The following is a 17020-nucleotide window of genomic DNA, read 5'->3' as shown; positions in this document are numbered from 1 at the left end:
ACATCAAATACAGGCTAAAGTCTAATAACGCTGTTAGGGTGAATTTCATCACTACTAAACAGTCACACCCAGAGCATCAGAATGATTTTATTCTTATGTACAGAAAAAAAATGAGTGGAAGCCCTGTATGTCCAGCTGAGGCGTCCTGCAGATGGATTGGGTATACAAGGACGGTACACACACCCGTGGGGTGGCGGTGAGGATCAGAGATGCGTGAGTCTGTATGGCCTGGCGCGCAATGCATGATGCTTATCTGATGAGCTGCAGTGTGACGCATGTCCCGTGGGACGGTGAATGAGTGAAAGCGTGTCCCCGGTGGGCTTTGTGAATGGGGTTGTGCATGCTGCACGGGCACACGCAGGCTGTATGTGCGGGGGAGTGGGAATGGCAATGTGTCTGGCTCACGAACAGCAGCATTGGTCCCGCTCAGGAGAGGTACAGCCTAAGCAACGTTAGCCTGAGAGGGCGGGAGGGGTACCTGAAGATTTCAAACGCTTGGCAACAAAGAGCCGTACACTGGACCTCAGACCAACACAGAATGTGCAGCCATGGCTGGCTGCTGTGTGGGTGGGTGTGTGTGAGGGTCCAGCAGAAAGACCTCCAGCCTTCCCCCAGCCTCCCGCCAAGAGGAAGTCTGGGCCATGGGGCACAGGGATCACAGATGGCCAACTCATAGCAGGCCATTTGGTCACATATGACTGAGAGAGGGTATCTGCCCCCCATCTGTATCTGCTCCCGACAGAAAGGTTCCCCAGAGAGAGCAGTTCTTGCACTGGGGTTTGCCTTGGTTTCCTGAATTTCTGTTGCCTCTGCAAAACCAGCCTGAGGCCAGCCAAGCAGCACAGGGCAGGATTTACTCCCCGGCAGCCTTAGGGTGACCAGATGTCCCGATTTTATAGGGACAGTCCCAATATTTGTGGCTTTTTCTTATAAAGGCTCCTATTATCGCCACCCTCTGTCCTGATTTTTCACACTTGCTGTCTGGTCACCCTAGGCAGCCTCCTCCTTGTGAGCAGGAGGTGCATCCCGGGGAGGCCAAGGATTAGGTGTGCTTGGGAGGAGGACGGCAAGCCCTGGAGCTGGATTTCCAGATGGAAAGGGGTGGGCTGGGGAGCGCTCCCTGTTGGGGGCTCTGTCCCAGAGCATCAGGGGCAGGGATGCCAGGAGATCAGTCTGCCGCAAGGAACATCTCTTCATTGGTGTTCGTACCACAGCTGGTGCCATGGGGGCCACTGGTCTTTGGGCACAACCAGAAGAGAGAGGATCTATTGCTATTCCTAAAGGAACCCGGGCTGCACCATGGAGGGGATGGCCAGAGATGGGGGGAGACCAGAGGCAAAGCTTTTGGCAGCTAGATCTGGAGGGACAGGAAAGGGCAGGAGGGGAAGTGAACCCCCCCCCAGCTGCTCTCCTGTCTGAGATTCCCACCAGCTCCATCTCAGCCTGGCCTCAGCAGGCCCAGCCACACCAGGGCCGCCGGTTAGCGGAGAGGCCAGTCTCCATCCCACCTCCGCCTCCTGCCTGGGCTCTAGTCCTATCGCCAGCCCTCCCTGCAAGTACACGCCAGCCTGCCACCGGTCGCTGGCTCCTGACATGCCCCGACGTCCACGCACCTGATTGGCTGAGAGAAACGCAACCCTCAACCGCTGTTTGTGCGGATTGGAAGCCGTTTTGATGTGCCCATCTCGTTTTAATTCCTGAGCCAATCAGAAGAGAAGGGTCAGAGGACTCCCATTCCACTCCCCACCCCGTCTCCCCCAACCAATCCTAGGAGACCTCCTCGGGAACCTATTTATTGCGTGGGCCAAGAGCCCGGCCTGGCAGCAGCAAAGAGGGCTGAGGAACAGCAAGGGGACGCAGTGCAGCTGGCATGGCTAGCACAGTGGCTAGGACAGGTGGGAGGCAGGTGGGCGGGGTCAGGGACAGCCCCGCCCCTTCAATTGTTGTTTCTGCTCCTGGGCTCACCCGCTCTAAAGAACTCGCCCTGGAGCCACACCCCAGCCGTGGCTGCTCCTTCCGTGGTCCTTTGGCCAGCGGCCCCGCTCACCGGCCAATCAGGCAGGCCATTTTGCACGCTACCGCCGAGATCAGGGCGGCCCCCCTGCCGCTGCCCTCCTCTGACTGGAGGAAGGTGATGTCGCAGCCTGGCGTCAGCTGTCTGACGATCGCGTGGAACTGGTCTTTGAAGCTGGGGAGAGAGGAGGCGGCGGGGGTTAGGCTGAATGGCTCCGCTGAGCCTAGGGAGAAACTGCTGTCACATCTCCCTGCTCTGCCCAACTTCCTGTGTGAGCCTCCCTGTGCCTCAGTGCGTCCATCTGTACAATGGGGATACACTGCCCAGGAGGGCAGCGAGCATAATATGGTGATGGAGGTCATCTAAAGATAGATTCAGGCTCTGATGGTGCCCACAGGGGTGAGGTGCCATTGTTTGGGGTGCTGCCCCACGGAGCGTTCGATCTAAGGTGGTTTAGACCTCTGGGCTGTATCCTGGCGCAGCTCTGCAGTTAGCTACCTAGCCCCCAGAGAAGCGCAGGCTGTGATCACTTTTCAATTCTAAAAAGGGGCTCAGAAAGTGCAGTGGGAAGTCTTAGTGCAGGTCAGGCCTGAAGGCCAAATTTCTCCCAGAAAGGCAGCGAAGAAAACACAGCTGGTTCTCAGGCTGACCCCTGCCTGGCCCGACCCGCTGGCTTGCTGAGAAGTGTCTGACAGCTGATGGAACCCCCCGGCCATGCCCTTTCCAATCTGTTCCTTTTTCAGATGCTGCTCTTTTAAGATTTCCAGTTTTCCTCCCTTCTCCCCTCCACCCCCCACCCCCCAGGCATCTAGAGGTCCGAGATCTCATTGGCCCCTCTATTGCCCAGGAAGCTGAGGTACAACCCCACCCCCTACTTCCCACTTGGAGCCCACCAGTACCTGTAAAGCTGGCCACAGAGCACCTCAGCAGTACATGATCACTGCTGGGCTGGAAGCCATGGCAGCCCCAGGGCCAGCCCTCAGCACTGCCTCTCACAGCCGTTCTTTGCTAAAGCACTAACAAAGCTGCCATTGCTCAGGATAAGGGTAGCACTCCCTAGTAGCCCTGCAGAGACAGGCCACCCACACGCTCCTGTGTGATGCAGCTTTCCGTGGAGGCTGTGATGGGGCTGGGATAAGGCTGGGAGGCAGCGCTGGGGCTGGGGAGGCAGCTGCAAGTGCCATTTCACCTCCCCGGTCACTTTCAATCGGAGCGCTCGCCCCTGCATGTGACCTCACCTGGGGTGGAGCTTGTAGACTGAGCCATCGATGCCCACGGTGATCTTCAGCCTCTCCTCGCCCCTGCTTTCCCGCATGCGGTTGATCACGCCGGCCAGCCCTGCCGAGCACATGTGTGCCGCCCGCGTGGAGACGCTCTCGCACGCCATCCGCACGATGTCACAGTCCGTGAGTGAGGGCAGCAGCTCGAAGGATGTCAGGATGTTGTAGGTCTGTTTCCGGTCATCGGCGTCGCTGGGACAGAGAGCGAAAGCATGTCAGCCTCCATATGCTAGGGAGTGCCGAACACAGGGGGCAGGCCCGGCGCTGCTGGAGCAGCTGGACAGGAGGCTGCTGGGTCAAGCCAGTGGAAGGGTGCAGACAGCTAGCAGGCTCCTAAGGCCTGGTCGGTAGCTGGATGGAAGTTGGCTTTGGTGACTCAGGAGAGGACACCCGTTTACGCCTCCAGAAAGCATTCTGCTGGTTTGCAGTGCAGTTCCTCACCAGAAGTGGCTGCATTTCAGACTGCTCATACTCTTGGGAAGAGAGCAGCAGGACAGCTCCTTGTAACAGCAACACGTGCAGTTACATGAGATAGGGTGGAACAAAGAAATGGGGTCAGGGCTTGGGCTACACCAGAATTGCCCTTTGGGGGTTTCTTGTTCCACCCACCCCTGAAGCAGATGGTGCTGGCCAATGTCAGGTACAGGAGACTGGGCAAGAGGGCCCTTAGGCTGAGCCAGCCTGGCAGTACCTATGTTCTTACGTGTCTAAAACCTCACTCACTTCTACGGTACCTCCTGTAAACCCACTTTACCAATGCCCATGAAACTCCAGCCTCCTTCCCAATCTCCTCCAGGTGCGTCCAGCCCCTCCCACCAGATGATGTCTGAGTGGAAGGTCTGTGAGCAGGCGTTTCTCCCCACCCCTACAAACACAGCCCATTCTTCCAGGAGCCCGCATGGCTCCATGTTGATAAGAGCCACAGGAATTATTTGAGGTCTGGAAAACCTGCCTCACAGTGCAAGACTTATGACTCTCCCGCTGTTTGGTTTAGCCCAGAGAAGGCTAAGAGGTGAAGTGGTCACCACCTGCTAGAAGATCTCTGATTGCAGATGGCTCTTTAATCTTGCCGTAAACAGCAGAAGGAGATCCAATGGTGGGAGGCGGAAGGTAGGCAAATTCAGATTAAAACTAATGTAAGCAGAGTCAGGATGAGCGCTACCCTGACATCTGGTGGTGAATTGTAGAGAGTGTGGAAAGAATTTTAAGAATTTGCATTGGCATGCACCCCTCCACTTAGCATAACCCCACAGCAGCTTGGGATGGGACTGCTTTGTGACAGAAATACTCAGCCTCAGTTGGGTGGTACTTGCTAAACATGGGACATGGGTTCCAAAACCCCATGAATGGAGAGAGGTTGGGGTTTGGTGTGTGTACCTGATAGTATGGGCTCCTTTTGAGGGCCTGGAATGCCAATTGCACATCCTCCTCTCTCCAATGTTAAAGAGTAGAGCTAATTTTTAATTCTATTAGGAGTCTATCTAGAGACTGCTGAGCTGAATTCACGTTGGGCCAATGGTGCACCAGAACCAGGGCTCCCCTACTAAGAGCTGAAATCACTGAAAGAGCTGAATTGAGATCACGGAGTGCTGTGCTAACTAGTGGGGGAGCCTGAAGACCTATTGTTAAGCGGCTGGCAGAGCAGAGCAGTTTGCAGCATGTTGGAGCAGCCCATGGAACAGTGAGCGGAGTGAAGTGGCTTGCAGGGACAGCTGGAGGAGCAGCACAGCTGGTGTGGTGGAGCTGGTCGTGGTGAAGGCTGCAGCAGAACTCCACGGAGAGGCGGAGCAGTTGGCCCTGGCCCACGTAAAGTGCCCCTTAACACCTGGTGTGGACCTCCCCCCCTTTCCATCCAAGCTGGGGGGGTAAAACTCTGCCCCTTAACACCCGGTGTGGACTTCCCTCCCCCTTTCCACCCAGGCTGGGGGTGTAAAACTCTGCACATAAACTCTCGAATTCTGGGGTGGCACTGACCAGAGACTTTTGGGTTGTTGGACTTTGGGGTGATTGGACTTAAGACCCTAAGGGGAAAAGGACATTGCCAAACGTACCTGGGAGTGGGTTTTTTTGTGTTTGTTTATGGTTTGTGTTATAATCCTGTTTGTGGTGTTTCTCCAGTGGGATGCCCCATTGTTTCCTTTCTTTATTAAAAAGATTTTGCTACACTCAGACCCCGTGCTTGCGAGAGGGGAAGTATTGCCTTCTAGAGGCGCCCAGGGGGGTGTGGTATGTAAGTGTCCCAGGTCACTGGGTGGGGGCTCGAGCAGGTTTCGCATTGTGTTATTGAACCTGATACTGAACCCGGCCCTTGTTGCTGCCAACTCAGAGGGGCAGAGGGGTTACACTAAGGTGCATTTGTTTAGGGTAATTAACCGCTGGAAGAATTTACCGCGGGGCGTGGTGGGTTCTCCATTGCTCGGAGTCTTTCAATCTTTCTCAGAGACCCGCTGTAGCTCAGCCAAGAGTTCTGGGCTAGACTCAGGAGTCTCTGGTTGAGGTTCTCTGGCCTGGGTTATGCCGGAGATCAGACTAGATGATCAGAAATCCCTTGGGCTGTAGACTACCAGGCCTAACTTGGTGCATTTTAGAGGATTAGCCTTAAAGGTGCTCTAAGTCCCGTGATCTTAGAGCTGCAAAGGGAGGACAGTTGGGTCAGGCCTGAGAAGCTGGGCTCAAGAAGCCAGGTACACAGCAAACCAGCCACTAATAGCGTGCAAGGAAAAGTGAGCTAGGCCCTGTTTGAAGTGACACTGCCACAGCTGTGCAGGGGTTGTAGGCACCCTTATTAAAGAGCATTCACTGACTGGAGCCCTTCCTCTGGTTCCTGCAATCTTGGGGCGGATTCCTCATCGCAAGTACTAACAATCCCCAGCAAGTTTTTCAGCTGAAGAAGGGCAGTGTCATTATAGAGGGGAAACTGAGGCACAGAGCAGGCAAGTGACTTGCCCAAAGGCACCTAGCAGAGCTGGGGATAGAACCCAAGTCTTCTGAGCCCCAGTGCAGTGCTCTAGCCAGTGCACTGCAAGGGTGCCTGCTGTAGGTGTGTGTGAGTCCCTGTCAGAGGTGGGGCTGATGTATCCACCCTTCCACATGAGCTTGGAGCCCAGTGGGGAATGGTGGTTGTTCTCTCTAGTTATACATATTGCAGATCAGTGGCTACTGGAGGCCCTGGAGTCCAGCTGTGCTCTGGGGCTGTAGGATGGGATTACAGCTGGCAGGACATCTCCCTCGTAGGGCTGTATTGGGAGCCCTGAGTTGCAGTGGGTAGGGCTGGCTGCGCATTGGGCGGTTGGGGAGGCCACAACGTACCTTTCAATCTGCGAGATGAAGCGGGTTTCGAAGCTGCCTCTGGTTTTCAGTTTCTCGGACGCTTCCCCGTGGAAGAGCAGATTTTCATTGACCATTTTTAGCAGCACCAGCCGCACGATCTCTCCCATGTACTTGCCTCCAATCATCTTCTCATAGCTGGGCAGGGACAGAAGAGCACCACTGGTCAGGGCCGCGAGGACACAGACCCTCCGCCTGCTCTCGGTTGGACCCTGCTCTCTTGCAACGAGGGGCATCCAAGGCCTAGAGACCTGTCTTGACACAACCCCGGCTGAGCAACGCTGACGCTGGCTTGCCCCTTCCTCCTGAGACAGCTGCAGGCTCAGGGATGCTACCACAGCACCAGCCCAAGGAGGGCAGAGGTCCTGCCTGGCTTCTCCTCCCCTGGCGTTCTGCCAAAGGGACGTCTCCCTACTCCCAGCCTCTGTGGGGACAGGCCTCGTGCAGACACTCAGGCAGGAGAGGAACGCCTCGGCTTGCAGTGAGCAGAGCCAAAGCCACGTATCCTTCAAAAATACCCCTAGGCTCCAATGCAAGACTGCAGAGTTCCTGGAGTGGCCCATTGGCTCAGGGAACCCTGCCAGAGCCCGTGCAGGAGGGAGATTCAATCTTGGAGGCCAAGGGCTTGCTCCCCTAACTGCCGCCCTGCAGGCAGGGCTGTCCCAGGTGTGTGCAGCTGGCCTTGGCAGGATGCGGCTCTCGCTCCGGCAGTGCAGACGTGAGCAATTCCTGCTGCTTGCAGTACCCAGCGAATCCAATGGCCGGTTCCAGGGCCTGCAGGGGGGCCAGTTACGGGCAAACCGTGCAGAGGGAACTGGAACCAGATGTCAACCACTTGGGCCTAGCGGAGAACCTGGGCCAGGGTTTCCATCGCCCCATAAATGAAGGCGAACAGGACAGTTACGTATACTGACTGGCCCACATCCTCCACTGGGCTAGAGCCTCACCCAATGCCCTGGAGCAGGGAGAAGATAGCTTTGAGTCCCCATGATCCCTGGCTCTGCTGGGGGCCCAGCTCACCCCCCCACCTCAACTCAGAGCCACCTCGGGACTGCTCTAACTTATGCCGGCTTGTAACGGGCCCTGAGATACCATTACACTGCAGGGAAGTCCTGGAGTGTAGCATCCTCCAGTCACATCCTCCTCCCTCCATCACACTGCTACAGACTAGGGACCGAGTGGCTAGGCAGCAGTTCTGCAGAAAAGGACCTAAGGGTTACAGTGGACGAGAAGCTGGATATGAGTCAGCAGTGTGTCCTTGTTGCCAAGCAGGCTAACGGCATTTTGGGCTGCATAAGTAGGAGCATTGCCAGCAGATCGAGGGACGTGATCGTTCCCCTCTATTTGACATTGGTGAGGCCTCATCTGGAGTATTGTGTCCAGTTTTGGGCCCCATACTACAAGAAGGATGTGGAGAAATTGGAAAGAGTCCAGCGGAGGGCAACAAAAATGATTAGGGGGCTGGAGCACATGGCTTATGAGGAGAGGCTGAGGGAACTGGGATTGTTTAGTCTGCAGAAGAGAAGAATGGGGGGGGCGGGTGTTGATAGCTGCTTTCAACTACCTGAAAGGGGGTTCCAAAGAGGATGGAGCTCGGCTGTTCTCAGTGGTAGCAGATGACAGAACAAGAAGCAATGGTCTCAAGTTGCAGTGAAGGAGGTTTAGGTTGGATATTAGGAAACACTATTTAATTAGGAGGGTGGTGAAGCACTGGAATGGGTTACCTAGGGAGGTGGAGGAATCTCCTCCTTTAGAGGTTTTTAAGGTCAGGCTTGACAAAGCCCTGGCTGGGATGATTTAGTTGGGGATTGGTCCTGCTTTGAGCAGGGGGTGGGACTAGACACCTCCTGAGGTCCCTTCCAACCCTGATATTTTATGATTCTATGATTCTACCAGCTGACCTCAGAGGGACCAAGCGAGGGGGCACAGAGCCAGCGATTCATCCTCTGCAAATGTTTTTATGACCCCTTTGCCCCATAGCATGGACCAGGATCGGGCCCACTCTGATCCTGCAGCTAAGCAGGTGCTTAATTCAAATGGCTCTGCCATTGATCGCTTATTCGGATGGCCATGCCCCTCGGGCAACAGCTGTCAGCTATTTCCCCAGCCCTGGTCCTGCCCTGGGACTTTTATTTCAGGCCTTGGTAGGTTTTGCGTTCTTCAGCCCTTAACGCCAAGTGGTTGATGCCCTCTCCCACCAACGGCAGGGCACTGTAGCGCCAAAGAGAGGGAAGAGAAAGGTAGAGCCGTTGGGGGTCTCCTCTGTCCATTCAAGGTTAGTGGGACACTGGGTTGGGGACAGTGTGAGAGAGCGAAGAGGAAAGGAAAGGAGAGAAGTGAGGAAAAGCACAAGGGGAGAAATGTGTATTTGTCAGGGTGTTGGGTTGTGAGTGTCGATTGCTCTGTGTATTGGTGTGTGGATTCAGGAGTGTGTTTGTGGGCATCCAGGGGTGTGAGTGTAGATTGCTCTGGGTGTGTTTGTGTACTGGTGTGTGGATGTGGGAGTGTGTTTGTGGGCATCCAGGGGTGTGAGCATAGATTGCCCTGGGTGTGTTTGTGTAGTGGCGTGTGGAAGCTGGAGTGTGTTTATGAGGGCACCAGGGTGTAGGAGTGTAGGTTGCTCTCGGCGTGTGTGTTGGTGTTTTACTGGGTGTATAGGGGAGTGTATTTGTGTGTATCCAGGTGTGTGAGTGTAGATTGCTGGTGGGTATCTGTGTCCTGGGGTGAGTGTACTGAGGATGTAGCAGGGTGAGGGTGCACATGGCTGTGAGTGGATGGTTGTGCACAGGGGGTGTACGGAGGTGTGTGTGAGGCATATGTGCACATTTGTGTTTCTGAAGGGAGACAGCATGGGCAGATAAGCAGACGTGGGTGCAGTTACGGGTGTGTGAGGGAGCTAATGTGTCCGTTTGACAGTGTGTGTGTGTGTGTGGGGGGTGTTTGCACGTGTCGGTGTATTTGAGGTGTGTCTGTCAGTATGTGAGTGTGTGTTTAGACACACTTAGGGTATGTGTGTGAGAGAGAGAGAGGGCTGGAGGTAGGGCCAGTGAACAGAAGTTGCTCTCACCTGTTTTAACACCACCAAGATTGATTGCTCAGTCTGTGAGGCTATTTTCTCTGAGCTGCAGGAAAACAACCCCTTTTCCTCTTTGCTGGGCTCTGCACATTTCAAACACCTGCAGCATATCAGCCTCCTGCTACAGCACCTCAGTGACCAGGCAAGCAAGCCCCTGCCAGCACCCATACTGGGACCTCTGAGAAAGAGCCATTTGGGGAGGGCCCCACAGACCCATTTCCTGGCCCCCATGCCCACACTGTCACGAAGGGCCGATTTGCCTGCCAGGGCAGAGCTGAGCAAATCCCATTGGAGATGAACTGCCCCACCCTCAGCTGAATTAAGAGCTGCGGCTGGCAGAGTCTGGCTCTGCGGCTTGGGCGACAGCAGGGAGGAAGTGATGCCCAGAGAAAGCAATTGTTTTATCTGTTGTGTCCCTTACAGCTGGTGCCCGGGGTTAAGTGAGGTCTCGTCCACCACCCGATCGTACTCCAGGAGGAACTCGTCCAGCTCCCCCGAGGCCCCGAAGGCTCCCCACTCGGTGTTCACGCACATCCGGCCCTCGTCCCCCTCCACCAGCTCCACGTTCTCCATCTCCTCCATGTAGCAGGCGTTGCAGCCGGTACCTGGCAGGGGACACCAAGCTGGGGATGAGTCTGCGAGTCCTAGGCAAAGTGCCCTGTGACAGCTGGGGACGCGGGCCCTGCGCTTGACCCACTGCACGAGCAGCCAGCTGACTTTGAGTCTGCACGGGCGTCTAGTTTACAAGGGGCAGACGCATGGGCTTAACCCAGGCCGTAGTCTACGTGTGCCCACGATACAACCTCATGCCCCATCCTTACAGCCTGTTCCCTGTTGTTTAAAGCCAGAAGGAACCATTAGTCTGAGCTCCTGCATGGTGCAGGATTTCACCCGATACCCATAGCTGAGCCCGACGATGCCAGTTAGGCTAAAGGGTTTCGGGAGGCCAAAGTATTGCAGCCACAGGTGGAGAGCAGGAGAGACCGAGGCCCCACCGATGGCCGAGGCCCCTGTCAGGGCAGGGAATGGATTAGGTGGGACATGCCTAGATGATGCCAGCAGCCCAGCTATGCCCCATGCTGCGGAAGAAGGTGAAAGCCCTCCAAGGTCCCTACTCCTCCTTTCACCCATTCTCAGCGACCCGGTTCTGCAGTAGTCTGGACGACGCAGAGCTCTCGAAGGCCTGGGTCACATCCACAGCCGGGGGCGATCAGTGGATCTCTGCCAGCTGAGGATCTGCACCACTCGTCAGTTAGCTATTGCTCCTTGAGGGATCACGGTGCCACCTTTTTCTCCTGGAGCAACCGGGATCTGGGGCGTCTCTGGTATTATTACTCGTGTGACCATAGCGCCTACGAGCCCCAGCATGGACCAGGCTTCCCTGGTACAAGGTACTGAGCACAAACACAACAAAAGACTGCCCTGTCCCGAGAGAGAACAACTGGGTACAGGCAGACAGGGCAGCACAAGGAGACAACGGGACAGAATTGATCAGCAGGGTTCTCAGCACATCTGCTGCCTGGCCGGTACATTTTTTGCAGGCCTCACGGCAAAGGAGAGTTTTAAGGAGCGGTTTGAAGGGGGATCATGAGGTAGCTTTGGAGATGTTTACAGGAGGAGGGGATCTTGAGGAACAGCAGGGGAGGAAATACGCAGAGGCTTGTTTGCAAATTTAACAAGCAGGTGAGAAAGGCTGGGACCATAGCAGTCAATAGCTCAGTAATGACCCAGAGAAACAGGGTGGAAAGGGCCTTGAAAGTGAAGGTCAAGGGACCACGGTGATTTTTTTTCTCTGTCTCTGCTCTCTGTAATGGTGGCCCTACAGGGCTGAGCGGTTATTGGTGTGTCCCCTGTAAGTCAGGCCCTTGGACTGGGCAGTCTGTTCGTCCTTGTGCACTTCTTCTGGTTGCATTGGTAAGTGATGAACATGGAGCTGCTCTGTCATAATTTAATACTTCCTGTAAATGTTGCCACCCTCAGCTCAAAACTCAGGAGCCAGGCCTCAAAAAATCATGAGATTGGCTTAGAAATCACAAGATCTTTAAAAAATAGTAAGCTTGGGTTCATTTTCTTAGTCTTCTGGTTTATGAGCCTTTAGAGTTCACTTGTGTCGCATTTTTATGCTTTTCTCTGCAACCATGAAAGCTAAAAATGTACTTTAAAAAAACAACAAAAAATCCACAGATTCTCATGCTAATCACATGACTCTAAGAGCTTGGGCTTTAAGAAAAAACCATCAAGGACCACAAGACACACGATACAATCATGAGAGCTGGCCACTCTGCTCCTTGGGATAATAATTTCTGTCAGAATATTTTGGATTTAAGTGCTTCTTCATTAAATTAGGGATCTGTCAGGCAAGAGAAAGAAGATGCCTCCAGTTGATCACCTGTCAGTTGACTTAAGAGTTATTAAGGCACAGTGACAGAATTATGAGCTGCTGAGTCAACCAAACTGGTTTCACCAAAAATGGAAAAAGCCTACCAATGCTTGAGAGAGACAAGGTGGGTGAGACAGTATCTTTCATTGGACCAACTTCTGTTGGTCCTGACCTTTTCACCTTGCAGGGAGACTCGTTTGAAAGGTGACATTGTTACAGGCTTCTTGACCTTCTTCTCCATGTCTCATGTGGGGTAGGGGCGGGCAGTGGCTGCTGCAGGCTCCTGCGGCCCAGCCCCCCTGGGGCATCCCCAGGGTCAGCCAGGCACCCCAGGCCTGCAGTGGGAGGGCTTCCCCCACTGGGCTGCTGTGGCCGGCCCATGCCCCTGGCAGCTGTACTTCCTCCAACGGGCAATGCAGTGGATTCAAGCCTCCTGCAGTACAAAGAATGCTGGCAGCAGGGAACCCACCAGTCTTACACAGGAACTGGGTGGGTCTGGAGGATGGCACGTGAGCTAGCCACACATACAGATTTGTTTTTCTCTGTGGCTTTCTTCCCTTAGCCAACAAACAGCCTTTGTTTGGAGGAGGCTGTTGGTCATGGGCTCCTGTAGGGAAGAAATGTCCAGTTGGACCTGCGGGATCAATCAGGATGCAATTATTTGCAGATCTAATCTGATTAGTTAACACTGTCATCCCTACACTACCCACTGGGGTCTTCCCGAAGCACAGGCCCCCCAGCGCTAAGGGAGAATCTCTTCACTAGGACTCAGGGCAAGAGGTGGGTAAATGGCACACACAGAAAGCACATCTGGCTCGGGTTTTTCACCCTTTAGCATTCACATCCCACAAGCTTTCATGTAACTGAGATTTGTTGGCACCAATGTTTGAGCTCAGTGTGGCTCTGGCCTTTCCGTGCTCAGCTCCTCGTCTGCACGATGGGGATTACAGTACTTCCTGGAGGCAGGGGGCTGCTGTGAGGAGATATACATTAAAGATTGCGAGGTGCTCACATACCACAGGCCAGATGGTTAGCTGCGGGCCACATAAGCACGTTAGACAGCAAGCTGCTCGCATGAATATTCTTGGAAACCAAGTGTTAAACTCAAGCACACAAATCATCATCTTCGAAGTGCCTGTGCCCTCCTCTAACCAATTAGTGGAAACCATCCTGCGTACGTTACCTGATCTATCACCACTAAGCAACACTGCTTGAATTTAAATATCTCGGATGAGGGTGAACTCATTGACTAAATGATTGCAAAAAGATCCGTACCCAACACATTCTGCTGGAAAATGAACTTGTAAAGCTGCAGTCAGTTGACAAGATCTCCAGCAGAAAGAGGCGACGTTTGTCAAATAAGTTCTTGGGTACAGATGATTCACTCTGCTCTACCTGTGAGATATATTTGAGCTAGTCTGACAAGAGAGCCACTAGAGGGCGTAGCTACCACTTACCACTACTCCAGATCACCATACCATAGTGTTGACCTTTGAGGAAAAGAAACGATAGAAACTGAATCCTTGTCCACATGAGAAAATACTGCCTACAGGTCTATAAGCAAGTCCCCCACTAGTCACAGGTAAGAGTGCAGGAAATCCCACCTGGAGGCAGTGACCTGGCAGCACCGACCAATCCATATTGATCCCTGTATCTGGCACTGGTGCAACCGCTACTGGAATACGATGTCCAATTTTGGTGCCCACAATTCAAGGAGGATGTTGCTAAATTGGAAAGGGGTCAGAGAAGAGCCATGAGAATGATTAAAGGTTTGGAAAACCTGCCTTCCAGTGAGAGACGCAAAAAGCCCCATCTATTTAGCTTAACAAAGAGAGGGTCAAGGGGTGACTTGATCCCAGTCCGTCAGTGCTTACATGGGGAACAAGTGTTTAATATTGGGCTCTTCAATCTAGCAAAGGAAGGTCTAACATCACCCAATGGCTGAGAGTGGAAGCTAGACAAATTCAGACTGGAAATAAGGTTCAAATCGGTGAGGGTCGTTAACCATCGGAACACTTTCCCAAGGGTCATGGTGGATTCTCCATTGCGGGGATATTTCTGTAAAAGATCCGTCCTAGTTCAAACAGGAATTATTCTGGGAAGTCCCATGGCCTATGGTCTACAGGAGGTCAGACTAGCTGATCACAGGGGACCATTCTGGTTTTGGAATCTATAAATCCACAGTCCACTCTGGTGAAGCCAGCAGTGATAATACCCTGTTGGGGGAGCCCTCGGCCCTCACCTACTGCGGAGATCTGGGGCCGCTTGGAAGGAGCACTGTGTGGTAAACTCACCCGGCTGGCAGCTCCCACTCAGAGATGAGCTCATCTCTATTCTTAGCGTGATTAAAAAACAGGCCAGTGCCAAGTGAGCGTTGTTTACCCAGCGCGAGCGGAAGAGGCAGCCAAGCAAAAGGCCCAGATGGAGCTGTCGCTGACGACACTGAACGGCTCCTGCGCCCCATGGGGGAAGCGGCCTTGCTTCTCCACCTGCCCCAGCTGAGGGTGCCATGCCAGAGCTCCCTCCCCGGCAGCTGCAGGAGGGGCCCCAGGCTGTCATTGGCTGCTACCATTCCAGGAGGCCGCAGCCTGCCCATGCACGGGGTATCCCAGCATTTCTAACAGCGTCCTGCTGTCACTGTGCTTGGCTCAGCTTCGGTGTCTCTCCAACGCCGGGTGCACTGCGGCGTCCTGGGGGGGGCAGGTGGCCCAGCGTCACTGCTTGCTCTCTAGGAGTGGGAATCAGCCCTGCTGTGCCACCGGCTGGGTCCACTCAGCAAGGATCTCATGGAGAATGCAACGGGCCTGACTCTCTAATCGCTTGCACCAATGGTGCTCCATGGGACCACTCCTGATAAACGTGGGGTGAGCGGGAGCTGAATTGGGTCCCGGGTCCCTCAAGGTGTCAGTCAGCCACCTGCAGGGGTCAGGACAGGATTCCCACCCGAGTGCATTACAGGATGGCCATGGCTGGAGATGGGACACGAGTAGTTTCTCCCCTGGTGTCGCTGGCTGGTTGTTGTTCCCATGCCCAGGGGCTCTGGGGTTGGGAAGGAATTTCCCCCCTGGTCAGATTGACAGTGATCTCTGGAGGGGGAGAGGAAGTTGCCTTCCTCCACAGCATAGGGTGTGGGTCCCTCGCCAGGATTATCTGGGGGCATCTCTCAGACGTTTCCCTTCCATTGCAGGGCATGGGTGCACCCTGATAACTCCTAATCTCAGCCTGTGGCACACCACAATCTAGTGTCCTCTGGGCTGTGACACCTGGGTTGTTGGGTTAGTGTGCAGGTGCTGGCTGGCGTGGGTGGCCTGTGATATACAAGTGGTTGGATTGGTGGTCCCTTCCGGCCTAAAACTCTATAACAGTGAGTCCACCCATATGCTTTGGGCCCCGCCCAGAACTTTGGGCCCACCTCCAAGTCTTTCTCCTGTCAGATCCCTTATGTCCCCTCATTCCTGAGTCCTTCCAAGGGAGCTCTGCCTCCTGCTTCACCCGGCAGCTCTCCACTCATAGAGCCCACTTCGCACACAGAGCCTGGGTTGTGAGTGACTCCCTCAGCTCTGCTCTGTCCTCCTCATGGGAACCAGCAGCTGGCGGTGACTCTCAAGGGGATGGTAACTGCTCTTGGTAGGTTAGGTTATCAGCTCATGGGAGATGGAAGAGGTAATGTCCACACACGGTATCGAGTCTCAGTATCCCAGATGTGCTCCTAGTTAACCTATTACTAAATGAACAGCGATCTCAAATCGAACAGCACAGTCAGTAGAATGGTCGTTCCCCATCCTAGATCGCAATTTGTAACCCCTTGGGCTCCCATCACTGATTTCAGATGCGGAAGTGCAGGAGCTCACTGCGATCTCCCTGTTTGAGCACAGCGCTTTCTCGCCACAGTATCCTCAGAGCAATGGGTCAACGGGGGGTGAAGACAGTCTCCAAGGAAGCTCAGCATGATGAAGGAAATCTTTATTTAGCCACTCCTCTAGGGACTTTGCTGTCGCTATAGATTTTACGGGAAAGATATTATGGTGATGGGTGGAAGTATTCAACCCTAAGATAGATAAATAGATCTAAACCTACTGGAGAATAAACAAGTACCAGTAGGGGAGCAGCTTCCGCAGAACACATGAGCAGGGACTTTACTTCTCACAAGATCTCTGTTACACAAACCTACGTCAATTCCAGGCTTAACAATTCAGCTGGAAGAAATGCAAACGGAGCAGTAACGTGACTCTGGTTGATGCACAAACCCACAGTTCAGCCCAACAATCAGTAACAACTGGAAGTCAGCAAGAGCGCTCACTCCTTCCCCTGATGAAGCCGTCATCACAGAGAGCGGAAACAGACGGTCAGAGAAATCAGCAGAGTTACTTGAAAAACCAGAGACACCGCGAGTACTAGCTGATCCCGGAGAAAAAGACAACTGGATCCCGCGAGGAACAAATCACGGGAGGAGGGAACGTGCATCGACGTCAGCAGAATTATTGTGGACCCCAGGGTTACTAAGACCACTGCAGAACCATTACATTGCCCCAGCTGCCGCATCTAGAGGGAGCCTGACGCCTGACTGACATCGTAACATCGTTAGCCTCAAGGGAGGCTCAACAGTAGTTGTGTCCAGAGAAATCCAGCTGGAGAGCCAGGCCTTTGAGGATGCCCCCTGCCACACAAATGACGTCAGAGCAGCTCAGCAGTGGGGCTCTCCTCCAACTCACCTGCCTCCTGAGTGTTGCTAAAGATGACACACGGCACGGCCTAGCCTCAAATCAACTGAATAGCTCTGGGGCCTCCCGCCCACTCCCACAGTATGAGCTGAACCGAGGACTACTTTGCTTCCTCGTGCTGCCAACAGGACTGGAATGAGCCCTGAGAACAGACCGGCAGGAATTCCACTGGGACAATCCATGTCAGGGAGCCCGTAGTGTCTGTGGGCAGGTGGGGAATGC

At 54.1% G+C, this 17020-nt stretch overlaps 1 protein-coding gene across 1 annotated transcript in view; it reads right to left on the bottom strand.

Moving 5' to 3' along the window:
- Nucleotides 1-1830: 1830 nt before the first annotated feature.
- Nucleotides 1831-17020, bottom strand: part of GCK (glucokinase) — a 36150-nt gene continuing 20960 nt past the window's right edge. Inside the window, exons 7-10 of the mRNA XM_030549419.1 lie at nucleotides 10119-10302; nucleotides 6604-6759; nucleotides 3253-3486; nucleotides 1831-2188 (exon numbers count right to left, since the gene is read on the bottom strand). Coding sequence (XP_030405279.1) covers nucleotides 2044-2188; nucleotides 3253-3486; nucleotides 6604-6759; nucleotides 10119-10302 — 719 coding nt within the window. The 3' untranslated portion in view covers nucleotides 1831-2043. The remainder of the gene's footprint in view (nucleotides 2189-3252; nucleotides 3487-6603; nucleotides 6760-10118; nucleotides 10303-17020) is intronic.

This window comes from Gopherus evgoodei, chromosome 2 (genome assembly GCF_007399415.2).
Source record: "Gopherus evgoodei ecotype Sinaloan lineage chromosome 2, rGopEvg1_v1.p, whole genome shotgun sequence".
In the NCBI taxonomy this organism is placed as follows: domain Eukaryota; kingdom Metazoa; phylum Chordata; order Testudines; family Testudinidae; genus Gopherus; species Gopherus evgoodei.
The sequence above is the reverse complement of the archived record's forward strand: the minus strand, read 5'-3'. Positions and strand labels throughout refer to the sequence as shown.